General features: G+C 42.4%; 2 protein-coding genes across 6 annotated transcripts in view; one reads left to right on the top strand and one right to left on the bottom strand.

The window, feature by feature from the left end:
• Nucleotides 1-2383: 2383 nt before the first annotated feature.
• ift43 (intraflagellar transport 43 homolog (Chlamydomonas)) lies at nucleotides 2384-16881 on the bottom strand. 5 transcript variants are annotated; one of them, XM_005742699.2, is made up of 12 exons: nucleotides 16740-16881; nucleotides 13945-14007; nucleotides 13402-13503; nucleotides 13293-13304; nucleotides 10790-10860; nucleotides 9674-9721; nucleotides 8466-8501; nucleotides 7621-7667; nucleotides 3947-4019; nucleotides 3104-3179; nucleotides 2913-2975; nucleotides 2384-2676 (listed from the first exon to the last, which is right to left on the bottom strand). In XM_005742699.2, the coding sequence occupies exons 2-12, from the start codon at nucleotides 13948-13950 to the stop codon at nucleotides 2578-2580; spliced, it is 633 nt and encodes a 210-aa protein (XP_005742756.1). In that variant the 5' UTR covers nucleotides 13951-14007; nucleotides 16740-16881; the 3' UTR covers nucleotides 2384-2577. The 5 variants fall into 5 exon arrangements, with proteins under 5 accessions (XP_005742756.1, XP_013768733.1, XP_005742755.1 ...); XM_013913279.1 differs by lacking the exon at nucleotides 13945-14007 and having other exon boundaries at nucleotides 16740-16876; XM_005742698.2 differs by lacking the exons at nucleotides 13293-13304; nucleotides 13945-14007 and having other exon boundaries at nucleotides 16740-16874.
• Nucleotides 16882-17861: 980 nt separating this feature from the next.
• The window catches only part of tgfb3 (transforming growth factor, beta 3), a 12513-nt gene continuing 4844 nt past the window's right edge, over nucleotides 17862-25530 (top strand). Inside the window, exons 1-4 of the mRNA XM_005742702.1 lie at nucleotides 17862-18728; nucleotides 23050-23213; nucleotides 24419-24548; nucleotides 24703-24810. Of these exons, the coding sequence (XP_005742759.1) occupies nucleotides 18383-18728; nucleotides 23050-23213; nucleotides 24419-24548; nucleotides 24703-24810 (748 nt within the window). The 5' untranslated portion in view covers nucleotides 17862-18382. The remainder of the gene's footprint in view (nucleotides 18729-23049; nucleotides 23214-24418; nucleotides 24549-24702; nucleotides 24811-25530) is intronic.

The raw sequence follows: 25530 nt of genomic DNA, 5'->3' as shown, positions 1-25530 counted from the left end.
CTAATATCGCTCTGAGCTTTAGCGTGTCTGTCCTCACCCCTCACTCTGTGTCTGAGGGGCCCCGGCATCGGGCTGAAGCTATCTCTACATCTCCCCATTTTCTTTAATTACACCTCAGCATATTGGATTTGAACCATATGGAAGGGAGATATTGAGAACAGATAAGATGTATAAACTCCTGTCAGCACCTTAGCATATTAGGTAGAGCTGGAAGGATATTATCTCTAGTCTATCCTTCCAATTAGTGCCCAATATCAAAATACATCAAGACAAGCCAGTCAACAGGGGCGGAGGGAAAAAACATTACATAAACGGACCTTTCTACTTTTTCTTCTTCTTTTAAAATACTGTTAAGCTTTTATTACTTCCTCTCATGTGTTTTCTTTGCCACAAAATGAAAAGTCGGTTCCAATGAGGGACCCAATAAAGACAAAGATAAATAGCCTACTTAAACCCAAACTAATTCACTGTGCTCAGCTGGGCCATGCTTGCCTTAAGGTTTCACAAACATTGCTGCTTTATAAATAAAGTTTAAAGTGAGAAAACTTCTTCTTTTACCCCATAAATTCTGGAAACCCTTTCCTCCAAAGTGTTTCCCATCAAATCAAAAATCATTACTGAGGCATTTCCAGTGAAATATCGGATTACGGAAGCACACGTCGGAGCAGTGTGGATGTTTTTTTGCAGCGGTAATGGCTCCATTATTTTAATAGAAAAATGTCAAGGGAAAAATAAATTGCACCCTAAACCCATGTGAGGCCTGTATCATCTGATCTGATATACACATAATCAACATGGCCTCAGACTCGGCTCACCTCCCGGCGACACCGTTTTCATCCAAAAGCCACCACAAAGCTCTTAAAGAACACAATTGTCTTCCTCGCTGGAAATGATGCGTGCATTGCGCTTGTTTTGATGTGATTGAATCCACTGCACCCAGACAGTGAGAGGTCATCCTTAGCCTCGCTGCAGCATCAGGATATATACAGTATACACAGAGAGAGACATGGGGAGAATAAAGTAAGAGAGCAGCAGGATGAGGCAGTAGAGAGAGGTCACTTTGAGAAGCTGGATGCAAGCACATGCCAAACAGCAACTCTCTCTCTCCCTCTAATCCCCTCTCTGATCCACCGACGCCTGGGCCAATCATTTGAGGACGACCGCAACCCGTGATCACTGGGCCCTAATCTGAGTCCTCGGCCCGTCCGCGGTCCACCTCAGACAGCACCGGCTGGCTGCCAGCAGAGGAGTGGCAGGCTTAGCCTTCTCCAGAGAGACAGCTAGAGGTTGTCTCTACATGGATGGGCACTTCGCAGCTCGGCAGGGGCGGGAGGAAGGGGCAACGTAGCAGCTGCTCAGGGCATATGGGCAGAATTCATTAAGTCTGGCTAAATAAGCCAATTGTGGAGGCGGTAAAAAAGTGTGCATTTGTATATCTGATAGACAAAAAAGAGAGAGAGAGAAAGCACTCACAGAATTTGAGGGCCCCACTTAAAAATTCTGCCACACACAAATATTCTGAGCACAAATATCCCGCGTGATAGCCTCGTCCTGAGGTATTACTCCTGATGAAGTTGATTCAAGGCCCACCAAACGAAAAAGAATCTGGATCTATTTGTGATGGGCAGTGATTGAGCTGTTGGATGCGTAGATTGTGTGCCCTTGAGGACTTTTCTGTGCATCTCCAAATGTCACGAGACCGCTCTCTGCCTCAGAAATAAACCTAATCACAATCTGTAAATGTTACAGCCGTTTCCCTAATAGACCCGGCCTGACTTTGGAGGTCTGCATTTATATTCGCACACATGAACCAAAGGCAAAAGTGAATGCTGATACACATGATCGCCACATGTTGAAGCCACACGTTACGCCAACTGTGATCCCATTAGAACACAATGCCATTTTAAATTCAGACATGGAGACATCTCCTTTCCATTGTCCTGGCCTTCTGGCTTTAAAGAAAACACACCTCACACTAGCAGCTGCCTTGTTCCTATCTCACATCTATTCCTCTTTATCCAGTAAAAAAGTATAATGTATGCTAATCCCCCAGGTGTCAATAGGAACTCTGTTCAATACATTTGAGATAATAGTGAAGAAGGGGTTGCTCCTATCGAAGAGCTGGAAGATAAAGTCAATGGCACAGTCAATAACAATAAGGTTGTAGGCTTTAATGAGGAATGTTAATTTGAACACAATCAAGTGGATTTCAGCTTAGCTGATTATCAACCTTGGACTTGTATGAAGGTGTTGATAATGCTGTTAGTAGAGTGGGGGAATTTTTATCTGTACCTGCTATTTTCACTTTGCCTTTTGGCTGTTTGAGTTAAAACTAACAAACTAAAAAAGTGAGCAAGTGAACTTAAAAAAGCAAAAGACAGGGTAAGGTAACACTGTACTGCTCCGTGCACAGACAACTTTATTTATTTATAAAATTTACCAAATGCTGTACACACACTTTATACAAAATAACAGTAATTGAAGTTTGTAAGTTGATAGCCCTTCTCTGTAGTGGGATGTTCACTCCTACTAGAGCAACTTCATGTCTCAGTTCAAGCGTCCTCCTCGAGTTGCAGGCTACACAGCCAGCTCCTCACTCTCTCCTTGATCCCATTCCATCAGCAGCTCCGAGGACACCTCTGTAAACAGATGATCCCATTCCCAGCTCACATCATCCTGCAGAGCAAAAGAGAGACAGAAGAAAAGAAGAATTAGAGAGGCAGAGCGAGACATACCAAGAAAGTGAGTACGGGGAATAGAGAGTGGTGGGGGGGAGCAGAGGGTGTTAATGTACACATCATAAATCTTGATTACCTGAGAGACAGACAGCAACCTCCCCTGGTGCTCAAGAAACAGCTGGACAGGCCTTTCGTTGGGAGCTCGCAAGCTATATTTACTAAAAATTCACTCACCTCCCTCACCTCCTGCTCGGGTGCTAAAACCTTGGTGAGTAGCTTCAAGTCGATCTCTCCATCCTGAGGAAATAGTGCAGTAAAATTCACTTAGCTTGCACAAACAGAGGTGATGAGAGTTGCCACCTTGAAGAGAAGGCGCAGGAGAACATTGAAGGTATTTTTAAAAAAATAAGGTGTCCTTGACTCACTAAGGTTTGGAATGCAGAATAATTCTTCAGATCATTGTCCAGATCTCTGTAGGTCATTACTCGGTTCACCTGAACACTAACAGAGTGACAGGAAGTCAGGCTTCTGATGCACTTATACTGTAAACAAACTTGTATTTCGGTGAAGACAGCATGTCACAGAGAAAATCCTGCTTTCAGAATACACGCAAAGCAAGACTGCAAAGTGGCTTATATGAGCTTGAAGTTTTTTTCACACACTTAAGCTCTAAGATTTCAAGCAAAGGCCAGAGAGAGCAGGAGATGGTTGCCAAGTGTTAAACACTTTAAATTGAAACCCAGCTGCTTATCTGTGGGTTGGAATTAAGTGGGGGGGCTCTCAAAGTGGCCGGGGCCTAGCAGTGCATGCCAGTCCTACTTACTGCACATTACACGCTACATTGCCCTCGCAATGAGTTCAATGTGGATATTATCTCGCACAGAGAGCAAGCCCCAGCCTAATAACCTCCACCGCTGTCATAGCCTTGCAACATATTCGACACATGTCGACGTGTCTCTCACTGCCCTGTAAATCAAAGGGCCCGGTTAGTAAGGACCCTGGCAAGAGAGTTGCATAAATCACACCCAACTGTTATTTCTCCATTTCAGCCTGATATAGCAAAGGCACTCTGCAACAGCATCAATGGAGGACAGTTAACATGAAAGACACTAGAATAGTCTACTGAGCCACTGCTCTGTGCATGGACAGAGGTTTAAGATCATAGAGTTGGGGCTCTGTAAGTCACACTCTGTGTGTGTGTGTGTGTGTGTGTGTGTCCAAAGTGATTAAGTGGTTTGAAAGTGTTTACAGTTTAAGGAATTAACTACCATGGTGGAGCTGCAATTTGCATGGTGAGATCTTCTTCTTGCACTTCATCCAGATCAGGAATCGTTGGGATGTCTAAATACACACAATAAAAAAAGCAGAGTCCATCTGATACATTTGTAGAAGTGGCACATTTAAGAACATCAAATAATCATCAAACGACCATTTAGTATTCTTACCAATACAAACACATTGTTTAAATTACTGTAAATTCCCTGTGGACGGCTGCTAGAAGGTTACGTGCCTGTAAGCGGCACTTCCTCCCCTCCCTCTTGTGTGCTACATCCACATAAGAGCTGCCCTGTCACAATAGCCATGCGGCCATGAATATTCAGAAGGCAAGGCGGCAGCTCATCCTGCTGTGAGAGGGGTGCTGGTCAGGGGCTCCCCAGAAAGCACCCCCTGCTACCTTAGCATTTGGGCCCTGTCAGTGCCGCCCACCCCCAGGACCTGCGGTGGCCGGTAGGCCGACCTCCATGTCCACTCTGCCACTCCGACTGGAGCGGTATCCAGCCATGTGCACGAGTATTTGCTTGCGGGCCCATCTGTGTGGGGTCGGAAGTCACAGTGCGGCCTGGCAGGGGCTGCGGTGCCAGGAGCCGCCAGCCCGCTGCTCAAACAGTGGGAACCCGCTTTAATTGGCAAAACGCAACAGGACAGAGGATGGCTTCACTCCCAAGAAGGAGAGGGCAAACTTTCACAGCATTTTTCAGATGGACATATCAAGGCAGGGAAATAAGAGAGGGATGGAGAGTAGTCTGGATAGCTGGACATAAGCAGTAAAGAGACAGAAAAGTCTCTCCAACGATTTTATAGTGAGTAAGTTGCCGCTTGTTGACAGAAAAGGTGCCTGTACAGATAACAAACAATATATATTTCAAAAAAAATAAAAAGTACAGTAGAGGCTTTACATGTGTCCCAGCTTTGGGTGTGATGTGTCTTTCCTGAAAAGTATTTTTCTGGTGTGGCAGCAAAGTGCACATCCTTATTAGCTCTAGAGCAGAGTGTGGACAGTGACAGAGAAAGAAAGTGGGGGAGTGGAAGCGAGGGAAAAGAGACCTGACAGATAGCGAGAGAAAAAGAGAGAGCTGGACTGCATGAAGAGGCTTGTCAGTAATCTCTAACCACAGTACTGCACCCTGAGGGGAAAGTCAATAGAGGAGCTAAATAGAGGTGAGGAGATGGAAGTCTGCATCTGATGTGAGGAAATATCTTGGCATCTATGTCACCATTCCTTCAAAATAGCCCCTAAAAAAAAGAATTCAAGCAAACATAAATTTAGATGTAAGAAGGAGAAAAATATTTTGATTCTGAACATTCTGAGATGGATAAATCCTAAAAAAAAACCTTACCCCCCAAGTTTTGCTGAAGCCCAAAAGCCTCACACTCTGCCGATAACTTATTTCTTTCTCTTTTTTTAATTAAACCAAATTAAAAATGCCATGCTCGTTTAGCCGCTGACAAGATTCATCTGTGTTTCTGATATCCAAATAAATGCGGGCGCAGGTATTTCATATTCATGAGGCCCCGGTGACACTTTGTCCTCTCATTTACAAAGCACAGCGTTCAGCAGAATCCGTCCCCCCTGGACCCCCAATCAAATTTAATGGTCTTAGTGCAATGACATCAAAAAGCTTTGCCATCCAGCTCTGCAAACAGCTTCCTGTGTTGTCTATCTGTCCACACACACACTCTCTTTCTTTCCATTTCAGCGAGTAACGCACTAATAACACACTCCGTGAGAGTTCGACGTGAAGCACGGAAGCATATGCTGTCTATGTGCAAACTCTATTATTAAGAGAAAAAAAAGCAACAACATTTTTTAAAACGAGCTTCAAATCCAACCTATTACTAGAGGTCAAGTGGCCCATAAAAGCAGCTGCAAACAAGCCAATGTTTTCTTCCAACGCAAAGGGCAACTCCATCAGGACGAGCATATTTCCCTCAGCATGGCACGCATTATCCATGCTGGCTTCCTTCACTCAGCTGGACATGTATCAAGGTGGCTTTTGTCTGGCAGCGAGAGGCCACGCGTATTCTTATTACACGGCCGCGTCCGGCTTCCTCGCTGAAGCATGTAAATATCAAAAGGGGATAATTTGCTGTGAATGTAGACATACTCCCGGCAGCACATGCCAGTCAGCGACTCTGGCAAACGGGCCGTGTCCTCGCCTTACTTCGGACCCCTATAATCTACGCAGGGGTCCAGTCGAATGATTACCCAGCCAGAGAATCCATTTGAAAGGCTTACGGGACAGCAACAGTCAACACGTCACAGTTTAAGTGGGAGACGGTGAGACATGAAATAAATGAGTGTCTTTGCGACACTGGTGCTATTTTATGTGACCAGCAGGAGGCTGTGGGGGCAGCTGATAGGGAGAAGGGAGCAGGGGACTGGGGCTAGCCTGGCCTTCTCTCCCTCTGTCTCTCTCTGTGCTTGTAGCCAGTGGACATAAGGGATAAGGGTAGGGGACATAATCAAGATCGGAGGGGCTATCTCACTAACCCTCAGCACTGTAATTTCCAATACCCCTGCCTCCAGCTCTGTATTAAGAGGTCTCCCTTCACAGAGTAATAATCTTTCCAGCGGCATTAACTGCAAGAGAACCAAACCTCTGGACCCTTCAATCAACTGTCCATTTTAGCCAGTGTGCCGACAATATCGAGTACGATCGTGTGTGTACAAACAATATAGTAGTACATTAATTACATGTATATAAAAAACAGTTTCTGAAATTGAAATTCAATAGTTATTATTGCCCTGTAACATCATTTGTCTTTTGGAATAGATTTCTACTTTTTAAATTAAGCAAATAAAACACATCAGAAAAATACAACTGAGTGGAATTACCAAGAGTTATTAATAAATAATACAGTTTAAAATCTCTGCATGTCATTGTGACAACATTGGTACTCTTTAAACTCCGCAGATTCATGAACAAAGAATTAAACATGAATTCTCGCCATCTTCTCAAAAGTCACTCTACAGCGTACTAGGTATTTTTTTCATCTTCTTCTTATTAATCGTAGTAGTATTCTTATTTTATTTCCTAATAAAATGACAATATGGCTGTTTTAACAGAAAAGGTTTTCAATTTGTTCATATGGTAAATGGTAAATGGCCTGTATTTATACAGCGCTTTACTAGTCCCTAAGGACCCCAAAGCGCTTTACATATCCAGTCATCCACCCATCCACACACACATTCACACACTGGTGATGGCAGCTACATTGTCACACTGCCATTTACCATTTACCATTTGTGGTGCACACGAGCCCTCGGGTCACTTAGTCAATGCAGCAGTGTTACCACTGGATCTGTATTCAACAGCACCAGTCTGACACTTTGTGTCCATGTGTGTGCATTTTGTGATTAACTGTGTTGTTCTGGCTGATGGCTGGACAACCTCAACTCTCCATCAAATGAGCATATTCCCTCATCACGTTAATCAAAAGGACCGCGCTCATACTTTCAGTGGTCAAAGTCAGCGTTCTAACACACAAATCCACGCTATATTCAGGGAGAAATATGGTTTGAGCACCAGTGAAAAGCAATGATCTGACCGCCTGCTTATCTGCTCTACTTTCTGAGGATGAATGTGCCGGTGAGGCACTGGAGGGCTCCTCTTTGCCCGTAAGGAGGCACAGAGAGTGAGGATTGCAAGGGTGCTCTTACCTCCTTCATCATCTGATCCCTGGGGAGTTTGTGGTCGCAGACGGCGGCTGTAGAAACAGGAAGTATGAGAGCATGAATTATTTAATGCTTTCAAACCCTATCTTAACAGTCATCATAGGGAGTGAGTGAGTGAGTGAGTTGGCTCCTAGACTTTTCTTTGATGATGGGCCTGTTTTTGTTCTTTCTTATGATAGGTAGGGTGCTTGCTCAGTTTCCTACAGTCTGAGTCAGACTTTAGAATAACAGCCTCTGACAAAGCTGCTATGAGACACACAGTTGTGCTGTCTGGGTTAACACAGCCTGACTGTCCTAGACAAGATCACCTCTAAGAATTAAAAAAAAAACCCCAGCTGGAGGCACAGTCTGAATAAGTATTGTTAAGACAAGACAATTGTGACAGAAGCAGAACCTAAGGGATTTTTCGGCAGAGTAACATCATCACTTTCACACAAAGCCTCTGTCTCACTATAGCCATCCAGGCACCAAGCTCCAGCTGCAATGATGAGTCAAACATACAGGACTGTGTCCTCTACCTGCCTCTTCTCATGTGGATGCCTATTCTGGTCACACAATTGTGTGAGGGTGGGTGGAAGGGACTAGAATAACAGGGAAACAGCAGTAAAAGTGACGGCAACTCAGTCACGCTGGATTTTAATCATATTAAGTGATTGTTCTTGGAAAGGCGAGGATTAGTTACGACCAAGGACAACTGGGGAAGTAGAGTGCCATTTCCACTTTACTGCGAGAAGAACAAAAATTTAAACTGGCCTATTTTTATACAAAAAGTGCTGACAGTTATGAAAGTCATCTGACAGCTGAAAGAATAAAATATTGTTCCTACTTACTCTTCGAGGTCCTCAGCTGCAGGTCTTCTCGAAGATCTGTACGTCACCAGAGAAAAATAATTTTCACACAAATTTAATAACACACACATATTAAATTGTATTTCTTTCAAAATAACAGTAGGCATATCTTTTTCATCCGTGTTAGTGGAGTAGACAGTAGTTGTCTTCTGTTTTCTCAGCCTATAATACCAGTTTAACAGCCTCAGCAACTATTTACAGACTTCTCTCCATTTGTTTTTCCCTCAGTATGAAAAGATGCACGCTGGCATACCAAAAATGCAGCATTATTAATATGCAAAGCATATAATCACACAAATGCAGGAATAAAACAAAACATTGTAAGTTATGTGTATTTTTTAAAGCATACCCAAAAAATGTTTTCCAATATCATTTTTAATCTTCCTTCATAGAGCTAAATACATTTGTTGGTTCTCCTGGTTGAGTAGTGCCCCCTAGTGGTTTTAAAGGTGATTCAATCAGCCTTTTACTTCTTTTTTCTTTTAATTCTTTAGCATGTCCAAAACTCAAGAGCACAAGCAGCTATTATGTGCAGATCGATACAAAGCTCATACTTAAATCCATAAATAAATCCTTTTGTATTTTTATCTAGAACAAGTATTAAGAGGTTCTTATAAAGATGAATCTGTCCCAACATTGGGACAATAACGACAATGGCAACAAATAAGAACATTTATTCATAGCTTGTTTTTCAAAGGTAATATCTTATCATCTTTTTTCACCATGAGGATTTCATTTCCTGTTGATCTGCCTGAGGTTAATTTTTTTTTTTGGCAGGAGGGGGTGTTGGTATTAAAGGATGTTTTTCCTGGTTGAAGTTATGGGTCTAAGTTCATAGGATGATGTGGTATGATTTTTTTTAATCACAGATCACAAAACCTGCGAATCCAAAGTGAAGCTTTAACAACGTAATGAAATTGACTGGACTATACGTTCAGGTAGTTCAGTCAAACTTTCAAGCACAAGAAAATAAATCCATATCAAGTCCTATATCTTATATTATATTGTTATGAGTAGCGCTAATAATATTTTTTTCCAGTAAGAAAAATTATCTTAAACACTTCATCTTGCCAGTTCTCTGCTCATTTACTGCTTTGTCCATCTTTTGCACACTATCTGCGGCCAAACCAGCCGATCTGAAGCCAGCAGAGTCCAATCAGGAGAGCGAGAGAGGAGCTGAGGGAGCCTACCTGCCTGCCCTTGGATGGTGTCCTGTCTGCGGGGCGGGGGTGGCGACACTTAAGACACATTACAGGCCCCTTGATTAAGACTCATGTAAGGCAAAGCGATAGACATGGTAAAACTGTCTGGAAAAAGTTGTTAGGGATAAAATATATTGTGACAACCTGGTTTCAAAGGTTCATCAATAAACTGACAGATCATTTAGTGTCAATTAGAAGTGATAGATCGACAAATCCTGGGATTTCTGCGCTGGGATTAGTGGGAGGAGGGCGGTGGTGATTGAGCATGAGGGGTGACATTGAAGGGAAAAGTCCTTGCTGGTTCCAGGGGGGACCATTACTTACTTTGTTTCAGAGAGGATCAATGCACGTGCAAACCCCTTTTACACCTCCTGTATTTCAATCACTTTGAGACCGGGAATCAAGCAGGGGTTACGCAAAAGCGGAGAAGCGACACGCTGACCTTCTGCGAGAAAGGAAAGATCTATTGAGTTTGCCGTTCTCCCTGCTTGCACTAACGGTGCAGCAAACTACGCAAATAAATACAATTGACTCAGCCTGTTCACTTCAATGCATCTCCTGTGCTCCCACTTCCACTGACCGAGCAAAAGAAGCACAATGGCAGTTGGAAGAACAAACTGTTCTACAGTGTATTAAAACATCTCATATTGAGTCAGTGAAGGAGAATATTGCGATTTAGATGTGTTAGTCTGAGACGAAGCCTTTTGGCAAACACCTTCCATCTGTTCAACATATTTCATGAATTCTCCATGTTGTGATCCTTGTGTAAAGAGCAGACTGCAGTGGTAAAGGGTGATTAAGTGGCTTGAACCCCCATGATGAAGTGGCTAGCTGACTAACAGTGCCCTCCTGTGGCTGATGCATTAACCATGTCAATTACCGCCTTGCTCACAGATGAAGACGAATGGAGAGTTGCCTGCTCAGACAGGCTCCCTCTAACCTTGTTGATTCACAGCCCGAGTGCCAAATATGCACTGATAAATAAGCTCATTCAACAGCATGAGAGTTCATTAATAACACATAAAACAAGACCACGGCTTGGAGTCCCAGCTTAGTTTCATTATAGTCGCAAGAGATGGAGGGGGCGAACGTGAAAATACGTACTTGGCAGAACCAGATCCAGAGCTGTCCTCTGCCCAGCCGCCCTGTCGCCGGGCTGGTTTAGGAGGAGGGCCCTGGAAGGAGGAAGAACTTCAATAACAGCTTCACTGAATATCTACTCACCCACACTCACGATAAGTAAATACATATGAAAGCATTCAAACTCCTATGAGGCTTTAGTCTCGGAAAATATAGCACAGAAGCGGCATGTTTTCATTAGATGTTGGGGTAAACTTGATCAGAATCAGTGGCCTCATGTTAAACACACACTTGATAAATAGGTACTCCAAAATTGAAGCATTCATCCACAAATTGTTAAGAAAAAAAAAGAAAAAAGAAACTGTCTTGTTAAGGTATGCTGATCGAACCACCTGTGGAGTAAACAACATTCCTGATCTGCTGAGCAAAGGAATACAACAAAATAAATCCAGAACCGGTACCAAAAAAGAAGATTTATACATAACACACGGAAAAAGACCCAGGGAAACCGAGTTAACAATAAAAACGATTAAAAAAAACCAAAAAAAACCCGCTAAAAGCCGAAACCATGAATTTCACACCCGAGGCCCGGTACCAAACGACTCACGGACCGATACCGGTTCATGGCCCAGGGTTGGGGACCGCTGGTCTACTGCATGTGCGCTAAATAGTTTAGTTTATTATAGTTTTCAGCAGTAACCATTTGAAGCATTAGAACGTATAGAGCAGAGTGTGGGAATTAAGTCTGACCCTAAAACTGAGCCAGAGGGGAAAAAAATGACCTCCCACTCTGTCTACTTCTTTGATTCTGAAAATAGTAAACGGAGTAAGAATCTTGATCCTGAGACCGGGACCCTGAGGCCAGCGTTTGAATGAATAAATTCCTCAGCGCGCACAAGGGTGGGCACTAGACAAATGAATTAGGGAAAAAGAGGGACAACATTTCTCATTACTAAATTGGGTCTGCAGAGGACAAAGTGTTCGTGAAGAATTTCTTTCATTTATGATGAAAGAGGAAATAATCTTTCATGGCTGGTTCCTTTACTGAAGCCATTTATAAATCTGAATGTCACCATTAAGCAGGGCAGAGGGAGGGGGAGCCCACTCTGCTCCACTGTATATTACCATTAATCGAGAGAGCTGAGGCTGAACGAGCTCCCTCAACTTTGTGCAATTAGTAACTGTCTCTTTAATAGGAACAAAAAAGGGATTACAATTATGGAGGCTTTTTTAGAGCAGCATTTAAACATTTTTTTCACATGACGTGAAATCTCTTTGATGTTTCATATGTGGCATTTCAACAATGGACAATTTTCATAAGGGATGAGATAATAAGGTCAAGTGCATCCTGTGTGCAATAAATGTATCCTGTGGCAGTTATTTCACTCAACAAAAATGGGGAGGACCAAAATAGTCCTGAGAAACAAAACAAAAACTGCGAGCATCCAATTCCTCATGACCAAATATGAAGCTCACAGCTGTAGTAAAATAGTTATGGCTATTACGCCAATTAGCTTAGGCCTTAAGGTTTCTAATTTGGGATTCTATGACGGTCTCTAGGGCGAGGAACTTGTAGTGACCGAACTCTATGAGCCCATAAAAGCAATGAGTCTTTGTTTAAAAGGATGTCGGGAATGCGACCAATCAGTTGGGTATTTCGGGCAGAAGAGAACGGGTTTGATAAACGAAGACTGCAAAAACGCCACCCAGTCGCACGACACTCTGGAAAAATGTACTGCACTTGCACAGCAGGTCAGAGAGGGCGCGAGAATACTGGTTCATACATTAGGAAAGTTGGCCTAATTTGGGAAGATTAGCCTAAAGCAAGGGCATTGCTGGAATATTTGCTCTGGGAATGCTGGCTGGTTTACAGTTTGCCAATCCAGGAGATGTCACTGATCCTATAAATGCCAACGACAGTGAAGTGATTTGTTGTATTTCAACTGTCACTTATGATCTGATTTCTTATGATTACATGCAACATGATTCAAGGGCAACAAGAAGCAAACTTTACAATGAAAACTGTGCCATGACTTGAAGTGATTCGTGTAAAAAAGGCACTTGTAGAAAGAGAGGATTTATCAGTTGCTGGTGATATTAAATAAGCCAAATGAAGACAACTACAATGTTTTGTGACTCACAAGGTTAAAAGGATTTAGAGTTTATATGAAGTAACACTTCAAACCCTTAATGCAACACATAAGAGCCAACATATACAGGCCAACAAATAAAGAGCAGCTATTCTGAGTGTTTTGGAGCACTTTAAAACCTGCTAAAGTAGAAAAACAGCAACTCAAACATCTCATCACCTGCATTATGCACTCCAATCAAACTTTATACCATGTGTGTCAAGCTGGCTCTTCGAGGTGAGCTGTAATTTGAGTCCTATCAAATCTAATCAGATGAACTGAAGTAAAACACTTCATGATAAAAGAAATGTAAGATAACTGGAAATGGTATAAAGTTGATAAGCTGAGCATTAGGACTAGAAGCCATGCAAAGTCATCGCTTAATTCATGCTACCTACCTCATCATCATCCTGTAATTCATGTATGAGACAAGACCAAAATGCATATTTATGACCTTGTAAACGAATGTTATAACACGCAGAGGTTTACTATCACATGATTGCATACCTCTCCTGCTGAAGCAGAGGTGGAGGACTTCCTTATGTGACGAGTCTCTTCAAACGATGACTGGTGTGCCGCAGGGCGAGCTCTTCGTCCAGACTTGGCAACCTGGGAAATGTGTGTAATTTCAACATGTAAAACCACTGTATGTGACAGACATTAGCACAGTTATTTGGGGTTTATAAAATAATTTGTGGTTTTAATTTGCTTTAACTGTCACATTAAATGTTTTCTGAAAATGGGATGGGAATCAAGAACGGGTTCCAGTTAAAAGGAGGTTCCAAACGGTCTAATTCTCTGGAAACTTCTGCATCCAACCTTATCAATTCCTGGCATGTTTTCTTTTTTCCAACAGCTGCACATTGCTAAACAATGACGTCAAATTCATGGAAGTGGAGCTTTTGCACACCTGAGTCATTTGTTTTCCACTCATGCACACATGTACAGATTTTAAAGATTTGAAATGATGTCAAAAATCTGAAATAGCTGTTTGCTTTTTTTTCTCCACAATAACTTCAGAATATTTTACGAAGCCATGAAAACTTTTACCTCCATACTATGAAAACGTCCGGTGGGTCAGTGGTGTAGTGTTTTCATCATTCCCTTAACATCCTGGGAAAACCCATATGGAAAAGAAATAGTAAAAACTTACATGATTTACTCATGAAAGTGGCCATTTTCTCATTACTTTCATATATTGTTTTAGTAAGTATCCAAAACATACAAGTTTCATTATATAATTTTTCAGGGGATCTTATATCTGTTTTCACTCTTGTACTGTATGCTTTTCATACAAGTTTCACACAAGACAGATACAAACTTTATAAGATCTATATATATCTTTTCCATATGGGAAAACACAACCCAGCCTCAGACAGTCATAAGATAAGGATAAATTGGAGGGTTGTGTCAGAAAGGACCGTTTTTGTAAACTCTGTGCCATATCCCATATGTGGATCCATTTGCTGTAGTACCTACTGGGAATAACCGAGCAGCTAGAAGTACTACACCACTGTGAACATTTTACAGGTCCTAGGAGCAAGAAAGTAGCAGAAGGTCAAAATTTGGTGCTTTTTGATTTGGTTTATTCAGCCCTCATCACTTCTTAAGTACAAGAGATGCACAAGAAATTGTCAGGAATAAAAGAAAATAAAGGTACAGTGAGTAATTTTTTGAGGTTACAGAAAAAAGACAATGTAGTACTATAAATATACACTGAATAGTGTTTATCTGTGTCTTCCAACAAATTGATGTGTTTTCATAAACTAAAATAATTCGGTTTTTGGAAGTTCCCACATTGCCCCGCCACCTTGAATAAAGTGGCCGAGATGGACATCGTACTTCTGCCTAATTGCTTTTTATGTATGTTGCAGAAGACTGGCCAAAATGAAAACACCATATAAGACACTTTTAATTTAAAGATCAAAAATAGATGTTTCAAATTATATGTGGCCATTTAACACTTTCACATGTAGATTTTTCATATCTTTCTCATTATGTCCTTCCCTGCCATCAGTGCAGTCTCTTCTCCCTTATTTCCCCTTCTTCCTCCTCACCTCAATCCTGATCCTCTAACACATGAAAACATGCTAATTTATTCCTAATATTGTCGCAATTACTTACTATCAGAAGATTAGACATGGGACCCTCCCATCTCCAGACAAATGACTGTAGAAAACTGTTTTCTACTGTCATTGCTCCAGACAGCTGACAACAAGCCGGCTAAACAACAACAACAGCTGGATATAAGCTAACATTATGCCAGCTAATGTTAGGCTCAAGTGTCCTTAAACAAATCACACCTTCCTTCTTGACAGCAGATTATGTACCAATTTGCAATCTACTAATATCTCATGGTGAGATTTTAAAACACTGTACCTTTAAGCAGTTTTAAAAACAGCGCCCACTCCAAATATTACAATCTGAAACCAAAATGTTATTTTGGTTCAGCATGACATTTTCTACAACTTTGAGGATCAATATCTTTCCACAGATCATTGTTCAAATGGCAAAACTGTACCAAAGTAATGTCTATGGTGTAAAGTAACAGAAACAAAGATACATTTTTACCTACATTCTGATACCAGGCTCATCTTCTAGCCATGATTCTTTCGGTTTCAACATAATCACTTCTTACCACTCCCATTTAACCTGTTCAAGGAATTAAAACCATGACAATACTGAGTGAAAGACAACAATGAATGGGTGTGGTTTGCATAGCCGCAAAACAAAAACAAGATTTTGGTTTTAGATTGTGAAACTTGGAGTGGGTACAAGTGATGTGGCTGCAGTTTTTAAAACTGTTTTTCAGCCATGAAAATCGTAAGTGCCTAGCTTCAGTATATGTAACAGAGTATGATGGCACAAACTGCCAGAAAAAAATTAGGAAATAAAAAAGCGTCAAATCTCAACCCACCCCTTTTTTACTTCAAGGACCTGTAACTTGGAAAACATTTATAGCATATAGGCAGAATTTTGTATGGCTTCAATATATAAGCTAAATATAATATAAACTAAAGTTATTAAAACAAAACATCTGATTCTGAGGGGTTCAGGTGGGAGGCACCCCTTTTCCATGGAGTGACCCATGAAGCTTACATGTTGGAGGAATAAAAAAAGTAGATTCACAAAGAATATCACCTATATGATTAATTAAAAAAAAATTGGATTTAATATCAATAAAAACGTATCAATATTTACATTAGTCCAAAGACACATAGTATAATTCAAATGAAACATTGTCTTTTTGTCAACTAAAAGTGGTTGGTCTTATTTCAGATTTGAAGTCATGTTTTCTGTGTAGTTTATAGAAATGTGAACGTGTGTGAACCACAAGCACCAACAAAAAGAGATGAGTGTATCCCCGAAACATTATCAGGACAGCAGGCATTCTTGCCTTTTATGGAGAAAACCGGTAGCAGTGGGAACACAGTATGCATGCTTCCTGTACGTTTTCTGAGGGAGTAATGCCAGACACAGAACCAGGTCAGAGTTTACACGGAGCTACCAAAACACTGAGCTATGCTTGTGGGGGAAATTTCAGCTAGCATCATCTGTGGCTAACCCCGAAGTTAAAGTTAGCTGAATACGCAGACAAACCTTCCCGCTGCCAGTGCTCAAAAACAGTGAATGATGATGATTCTGAGCAGGTAACTGACAGGTTAAACTGGCATATCATTTACTGACTGGCTATTACTGATGCTCGCATTAGCGAAACAGAAAGCTAATTAGCTAACTAGCATCGCTGCACCGTCATACAGTGCCCACAACTCAGCTCAGAATGAATGCTACTTTCCTCCCATTACCTTGCTATGTGCATTTTAATGATATAAGACCCTACTTACATTTTTTGCCGTTCCACCATCTTCTTGTTGGAAATTATCGTCCATTTTTTTCCTCCTACCAGCTAGTTCACCTTCTTCCTGGATACCACCAGGCGTCACACAGCAACGCTCTCCATGGTAACGCAAATCAGGAGGAAAGTGCCTTTGGACCGCCCCAAATATCGTTAGTAAGTAAACAAACAAACAAATAAATAGATGCGTGTATTGATATTGATAGGGAATCTGCTATAATGCCCCTACTGCTCGTTTGTATGTGAGAACGTATATAAAGTAATGATAACAATGTTTCCTTGTACTACTGGAGCTCCCCAGACATTACTGTTGAATAAATAAGACGCCTACTCCGGATATCTGGCCCATTTTTCTCTCTGATTTAATGGTGAGTCAACAGATAATCATGGTGTGTCCAAAAAATAAAAAAGAATTTAAAAAAAATCCTTGGATAATTACGTCCGGAAATACAAACAAACAAGCAAATATATATATATTTAAAACTCATAATATGAATTCATTTTTAAGAGTAAAAATTACATCACTAAAGAAAAACAGGAGGTATTGTTGTCGCTTTTTATTTTTATATTTATTTTTGTTTGTTTCTTTGTTTTGTTGTTGTTTTTTTCTAAATGGATAAAGTGATACTCTTGTCCTCAGTGCAAAATTTCTCATTTGAGGACGCAGGCAAAAAATAAAGATGAAATCAAATTGTACCTTCAATTCCCCGCGTGGTCCGCGAGATGTCGCTGTCTCCTTTCATTATGATACTGGGGAGGCGCTGAACGGTAGCAGCCTGCAGAGGACCGCAGCTCCCTTGCGCACCCTCAGAAGTTCTGCATGTTAACTTTGAACTTTACTTCATTGGTACTTTATTTTGCCCACGATTAAAAATATTAAGCACGTAAACCTCCTCAGGTTTAGATTTTTGAACTGCTGTGAGCGCGCGTGGGGCACACAACAGAACGTGACTTAATTTCAGCCACATCCACTGCTATTCACTTGACAAATGAATGCAACCCTTCTCTCTTGCGAAATCTCATTGCCCAATATTACGCTGCGTATGATTCAAACACTGTTTGGCAGCATGAAATTCAAAGTCTTATTTATCTTACTACGGAGTGGGACTGAGCACATTGTCCGCACTCGGTCTATAGCTCGCGGCCCCTCCCTCAGAAACGTCACCGATGGTGGGTATAAAGTATGAGTGAGCGTGGAAAGCGTCTTTAGTGTGTTTGAGGTTGGACTGCAAGAAGACAACAAAGACGCACTGACTCCATATATATATTTGCACAAGTGGATGGAAAGACCCCAAATGCAATGGAGCAACTAAACGGCGGTGGAGAGATCGGGTCCCTGTAAACTACAAAGAAAGGAGAGGGGAAGAGGTGCCTGAATGAGACAAGGGGGAATGAAGAGTGTAATTAAGAGTTTTGTTGAAGAGTCGAGACCTTTTTGCACAATTGCGCGGATTCGCTCCCATGGAAATGCGCATTTGGCAAAGATGACATAGCACTCGAGAAAATGGGATTCCTCCAGGAACAGTACTCACTCGCGACTTCAATGAAAAGATAAAAAGGGATATTTTTTTCTTCTCCTTCTTCTAATATTACTTGACAAGGCTTCGGCTGTGAGCGAACGCAGATTAAAATATGAATCTGGGCAAAGCACTTGTGTTTTTCCTCCTCTCAAACTGTGTGACAGTGACTTTCTTGCTATCCACTTGCACCACAGTGGACATCAAACACATAAAGAAAAAGAGAGTGGAGGCCGTCCGGGGACAGATTCTCAGTAAACTCCGAATGACCAGTCCGCCTCAAACAACAGGTCCAAGTCAAGTACCGTTTCAGGTTCTGGCACTTTATAACAGCACCAAGGAGCTCATTGAGGAGCTGGGGAGAGACCGGCAGCAGAGTTGCGGACAGGATAACACGGAGACAGAGTACTACGCCAAAGAGATTTACAAGTTCAACATGATCAATGGGCCACAAGAAAACAGTGAGTGTACTGTTTTGGGGTTATGAATGTTCCAGTTTTTCCTTTATAAGCCAATAAAGTAGAAACTCTTCCTGTTCTAGGTGTAGATGCATAATTGTGGTTTATTTTGAACTTTAAAGAAGAGTTGATGACCACACGCAATCCCAAATCATTCCAGTTACTTGCGCAAACGCTTTTTATCTTTGTCACGATGTCCAACCTAATTATTACGCGAGGTTACAGGGGGGGGGGAAGACAAATATTTTTTTCCGGTTGGTGTGAAAGTCCATTCTACTCTGTGCGGCTTTTTACGCGCAGACGCTCCGTGGCGTCGCGCAGAGGAAAGGGCAAAGTAAACAGTCTAATTGGAATGAGCACAATTCCTCATGCATACCTCACACCAAATCCATGGGAACCCCAGCCTTAGTCTGACACATTCCTAAGCGAGGAAAATTCTCAGGCTGTTAAATCTGCTATTTATTGCCAACTCCAATACCTCATTTCCATTTTTCTGGCCGTGAGATCCCCAATATTTTTTCTTCCACTGTCACTCACTTCTATTTCCCCCCCACTATTTCCTTCAAGTAGCTCCGCGTTATGATCTAATTCCCTCGTTCATCCATATTGGTATTTCCTGTATAAACTATGGCCCATTGATTGTTCCAGAAAGCAGAAGCAGAAGCCCGCTGAGCTGCAGATTCTCCAGAGAAAGCCTAAGTGGAGCAATTGGATTGGTGCCCACTCACGGTCAGAGGCCGGTTAGCGCACGGTGTAGTGATTCTGAAATCAACAGGTGTTTGTGCAATGCTGTGACGCTGAGCAGAACCTCTGCCGGTTCCAGCAGAAGCCCTGAATCAAATCCATTTCACAGGTCCCACAAAGTGCTTCTGACATTCAAAATACACAGCTCGGGGTTTATCCACTGGTCAGAGGTAGTCAGAGCTCCCAAAACAAACAGAGGTCTAAGGAGTGGGATCAGTGATGGCCAGGTGCCCAGGACACATCACTGGTCTCACACCGTGGGCCATAATGTAGGTGATAATACGAGACATGAACACACTGGCAGCACTTTCTTGCCAAACAGCTTACTGGAGTCACAGATTGTTTAAATTAACAGAAGGTGCCACATGCATTAATTAGCAGTCTTCTCTTCCTTTCCATTATGTAATTTTAAGGAGAGCTGGGCATGTTGCAGTATGCAGAAACATAATGTCTGTCACCTTGGTATTTCTGCTGTGTAGTTCATTTTCATTCCTGCTGAATCTAATGAGTTTTGCATTCGCCGCTTTTTGGAAGGTGGGAGTGTTTAGGGAAAAAAGTCAAGTTTGGCTTTTTTCGTGCTTAGTTAGGAAGTTAAACAGAAACCTTTCACACACTCTTTAATGCGACGCTTGCACCCACACTGCTTTGCTAGACACGACTGCGAATGCAATGCGATGCAATTCAAAGCTTTGGCCATTTATGAGCAGATGAAACAAAACTGAGTGAGAACAGGAATTTGGAGCTTCCTTTCCTTTTCTTTTTCCTGGTGCATCACAAAGCCGGTGGGGATAGTGCTGCTGAGGAAATTAGATAAAGACATATTTGAACTGAGGGGCGACCTGCAACACAATAACAGTTTAAGAGTCTACTGACTGGCCTTGACTAGCTCATTGGAGCATGCAGCCTCAGTGAAATTTCAAGCCAATCACTGACTCAGTGTTGGGTCAGTAGAGAAAAAATGAGGACCAGCTCTGAGGACAGCAGAGTGTCTGATATATGGGATAGTAGAAAGATGATGTCATCTGTACAAACAGAGACAGAGGTCTTTGGTCTGCTTCCAAAGAAACAGCATCGCTCCATCGAACTCCCACGCCTTTACCATTTTTGCTTCCTCATCTTCAATCCAGTAGGAGGAGAGTGGGGGGAGGGAGGGGGGTGTAGTCACTCATTGCATTGTTTCCTCCACACTGCCATAGCTGATATCTGCAGTCCGATGTAGGAATGGAGTTATTTCTGATGAAAAGCAACATTTGAATTTGGTACATTTAACCCTCGGCTAACTGGGGAGGGGAAATCAAACTTTTCCATTAGAGCATGATGCAAATTCACATCCCAGATGCAGCAATTTCAGGAGAATAATAAGAGAACTCCAGCTAATGCAATTTCTGTTCTGCTTTATGAGATCTAGACACCACAGCAGCTGGCTAGCACCTGCTGACTTGTGCTTTCTGTTTCCTTTGTTTACATCCACAAAGCTGTGGAGAGACTGACATCACAAGTATCCTTTGGGCAAAAGAGCAAAGAGAGGTGATTCCTTTGAGCTTCGTTCCGGGAGCTTCCGTGTCATGGAGAGAATCCCAGACACCGGAGGCTGAACGCGTGTCAGGAGCTGAGGTGTGGTCGATAGCGTCTGGGCGAGGCAGCAGCAACTATTCAAATGTCTGTCTTCGGGCATTTTGGACAACTTTACTCCCTAATCCATCCTTTGAAACCCATATGTTCAAATTAATTGGGTGATAATGCGAGAATGGAGTCAGGCGGGCATCATTTTGTTATCCAGGTTTTTTTTAAAGTGTGACTATAAATATACTTTTGCAGATGTGTTAATGACAGCCTCTCCCAATAAAACTCAAAATAAGCATGCTCTGACCTTAGAGCAGTGTGCTATTTTACAGCGTTTTTAGAAATAACATGAGAAGGGGTTTTAATTACTTATACAGTGTTTAAAATATAGAGTGTTGCTTTGTTTGGCATGGAAAACTATACACCTTGATTTTTTTTACTAGTAGAAATTAAACTCTGGAGAAGCTTATTGACATAACCTGTGCCGTGTCAAACAGTTAATACATTAAGCTTGTGTCAGCATCCTGATACTCAGCCTTAAACTCTATCATCTAAAAATGGACGGGGGAGTCGGGAGTGGTGGTCAAATCAATTTGTGACTGTATCTCACTTTAATTATACAAGCAATCCCCTTCCACTCACCAACATGGAACAAATTACCTTTCAGACCCTTGGCAAAAATAAGCCATAATGTGAAATCCACCTAAAACCATTGCAATGGGAAAAATGAGGTCATCCAAAAAGGAAACCAAAGACTTGATTAGAATTTCAAATCTCCCCTCGAAGTGGGGCTTTCCACCTTCTGTGGGGGAGACGGAGCAGTGAGTGAGTGAGGGGAGGAAAAGGGCTACTGAGGTTTCCTCCTTATAGATTGTGTGGAAACGCTGGACAGATATCTGGCTGGGGACAAATGCTGAAAGGTCAAACTATAAATAGGGAAAGCTGAAACACAATCAAAAAGAAAAAAAACTTTGTGGAAATATCAGATAATGACTGGGAGGACACTGAAATAGGATTATGGGTCAAATGAAGTACAGATACTCGGAGATGTGCAAGTTCCTTTTGCATGACACAGAAAACGGCCTCACTTCTGAGTTTCCATTTGTCCCAAATCTGCTCGAGGTGCAAATCAGCTAAAGGTGCAGTGCCCCTTTCAACCATCAGCAAATCCGAGGCTTTGGTAATAAAGCTTAAGCTTGAAGTAATAAATTAGCCATGGCTTGGCTGTAAGTGACTGTTTCCACTTGGCTCATAAAAAGTTTGCTATGCGCTTGTTTTGCTCAACAGTGCATGTGCCGGGCCTGTTAAAATAATAAACTGCTCTATGGTATTATGGTATAAGAAGGAGAAAGGCTTCAATGCAGCAGGAAGTTTTTTCAGATGGGATCGCGGTGTGGCCATTCATTGGGCCGATTGTGCTAAAGGTCAGTGTTCAGTCATAAACACACACATGCACCATGTTACAGTGTCCAGTGAGTTATTGCTTCTCTCTCTCTCCTCGGTGCCTGCTCAGGTGCTGTTCTCCTCCAGCACGTGAGCCCGCATGTTCCCAGCTAAACCTCTGAGTTCCAGGGAATACTTGGCTTCTGGCTGAGCCCTCGGAGCACCTGTTGGGTTCAAGTGCTGGTGGGAGGAGGAGCACGCTGCTGTCCCACTGTAGCCTGCTCCACTAACACATTTGGTTTTCATTTCATGACTTCAACTTGTTGCTAACTCGGACCGCACAAAGCATAAGCAGATGGTTTGCGGTAATGGCTCCCTTGATAGACTAGAAATTGTTTTTTTTTTCTTTTAAAAAAATAGAACTTTTGCTTTTATCTTTAAACTATTCAAATTTGTAGAAAGGGAATCCTCGGCAAAAGGTTTATCAATTATCGGCTCAATAAACATGTCCACCCCTGTGAGGATGTCACTGTGAAAATATGCTTTTCACAGTGAAGTAGGAGCTTAAGGGAATACAGAAAAAACCCAAAAACAAATCAGATCTTTTATGTCATTCTTTCCATTTTACCTGCAGATGACCTCCCCAACTGCCCCAGGGGCATCACCCCCAAGATATTCCGCTTCAATGTGTCGATCATGGAGAAGAACGCCACCAACTTATTCCGGGCTGAGTTTCGAGCCCTGCGGATCCCCAACCCCAGCGCCAGGAGAAACGAGCAGAGGATTGAGCTCTACCAGGTGTGTGAACTGGCCGTTCATTTCCACTATTAGCAGAGTCCAGAGGTGGGGTGGGGTGAAGAGGGGGAGAGCTGAATTTCTCTCAGAAGGTCTGTGTGGGTCAGTGAGAAAGATGAAAACATTTATATTAGGGTGTCCGGCTCCCTCAACCTCTCTTTTCAAGTGCTGATCATTATTCCGTGTGGTTAAAATCAAATGGATTCTACATCAGGACAGATTTAAGAGCTTGTGCAGCCGTCTTTAAGAAACCCTAGATTACCATTCGGCAGTTTCTTCTTTCACAGCTGTCAATCAAAGCAGCTGTCCATCCATGTAGGATTATATATAAATCTCTGTGATCTTAAGCATTTTAGAAGCGTGTTAATGCATACATCTGGTATAGGCTCGTGTGGGGTGGCAGGAATAGATTTTTTTCTTTTTCTGTTTCCTCATTAATCTCCCATGAGAGACTAGGAGTAATGATCAGGTTCCAACATTTCCTGCCAGGGAGACAAGCGTCTCCGGACTGCATACCGCCTCTGAGGCAAGGCTCTGGCCAGTGCTGAATACAGACTGTCAGGGCTTCAGATTGTTTCCAGGAGCCTAGGAGGAGATAGAGGCAGGGTCGCCCACTGGGGGCAGTAAATGGAGCCACTCGCTCGCCCCCACATTTTTTAGACTGGAACTGACTGGCAGAGGGCTGACGCTGGCAGCCCTGCCGCCCCTCGTTCCCACAGGAAGACAGATTAGATGCTGACATTGTTCAGAAACCTGGTTATCCATAGCACCGCTCATACCCACCACCCAAACACATTTCTCCCTACAGATAAACACCTTTGTTCAAATACATGCTGGTGCAGATACAAACTATATTTTCCGCTGTCAGTCTTTGCCCAGTGGCAGCGTCGACATTCTAACAGAGCGGCAGCTTTAAATGCCCTCAGAGATACTTTCTGACACTGTGTGTGAAGGATAAGTCAAAGTTTAAACGGCTGACGCGAAGGACGGCCAGGTTCCCACTGGCAAGAGGGTAAGACACAGGCATTAACTTGCAAAATGGGGATATCAACACACGGAGTCACTTTTTCCATGAAGAGTAGACATTTGGCCCAAAGGCATCCTGGAGAGTCTGGCTCAGACAGACAGTCTCGATTCTGTGCGCGCATGTGTGTGTAAAAATAAAAAGAGTTTATGCAGCTGGGTCACATTTTCATCTTTCCTCGCAGATCCTCCAGAAAGATGACCCCAAAGCCAAACAGCGCTACATTGGGGGCAAGAACGTCCTGACCAAGGGAACGCCTGAGTGGGTCTCCTTTGATGTTACGGAGACGGTGAGAGAGTGGCTGATGAATCGACGTGAGTGGGACACCACATTTTCCTCGCATCACACCTTATTACATGTCCTGCCAAATAATAACCGGCTCGTGTGAAACAAAGGAGAACGGCCTCAGGGCTGAAAATGTCTGCTCCTTACTTCTCTCCGCTCTTGTTCCTCTCCCCCCACCCTCAGGGACCAATCTCGGCCTGGAGATCAGTGTGCATTGCCCCTGCCACACCTTCAGGCCTAATGGCGATATAATTGAGAATGCCCATGAGGTACTAGAGGTCAAGTTCAAAGGTGAGATTGCATTTGATACCCAACTTGTGATGGATTTCACAGAGTTATGAACGTTGTGCTTTTAACAAGGCTTTAAAGTGTGATCAGGTAAATAAATCAAGAAGAGTGTTTTCAGGTAAAAACAAGTGAAGAACTAAATGAGGAGAACGAGGCTTCTCTCTTCTCTCCACAATGAATATGAAGCAGTGTAACTTAACGTCGCAAGCACTATGACTGGAAGCAAGAAAAATACACAACCGTTCTCCTCAGCTGTCTAACTGAAAACCTTCCACTGCAACACTTTCACTGTTGTTGCTTTCATTCACTGTGAAATCAGAAATCTAAGAAATAGCTCCAGGAATTCAGTCTCAGACTCGGCCTCTTTCTATAGGTTTCCGAGACTCGTGTGTTGTCCCAACTCCCTGGCCCAGACTGTGGTCTCTGAGTCTGTGTTTGGTCAGGATTTTTCTCTGCTTTTGATCTTTCAGTCTCTTGAGATGTTGTATTAATGATTACGAGCCAGATAGCGCTTCAGTTTGTTTGGCTTTTGTTTGATTTGTCGAGCGTTGAAGATAGGCATCTATTTTTCTGTTGAAAAATTCCATTTATTCTCATTAGTGCTGCAGAGGCACAGGTGGTTTTTCGGATGATTTACATTAGAGGGTCTCAGGACTAGCTGATTCAGTGGTGGTGCTCTTTTATGTCTTTTTGCTCATTAGTTATCAGCGGATCTTGACACAC

This window comes from Pundamilia nyererei, unplaced genomic scaffold, assembly GCF_000239375.1.
Source record: "Pundamilia nyererei isolate P.nyererei 1_Seehausen unplaced genomic scaffold, PunNye1.0 scaffold00123, whole genome shotgun sequence".
Classification (NCBI taxonomy): domain Eukaryota; kingdom Metazoa; phylum Chordata; class Actinopteri; order Cichliformes; family Cichlidae; genus Pundamilia; species Pundamilia nyererei.
The sequence above is the reverse complement of the archived record's forward strand: the minus strand, read 5'-3'. Positions and strand labels throughout refer to the sequence as shown.

Bases quoted from the DNA above. Each gene is read 5' to 3' on its own strand.
- ift43 (XM_013913279.1), bottom strand. From the start codon at position 16,784: ATGGACGATAATTTCCAACAAGAAGATGGTGGAACGGCAAAAAAT. The intron at 13,504-16,739 runs GTAAGTAGGGTC...CACATTTCCCAG, and splicing joins ATGGTGGAACGGCAAAAAAT to GTTGCCAAGTCTGGACGAAG. The intron at 2,976-3,103 runs GTGAGTCAAGGA...CTATTTCCTCAG, and splicing joins ATTCTGCATTCCAAACCTTA to GATGGAGAGATCGACTTGAA.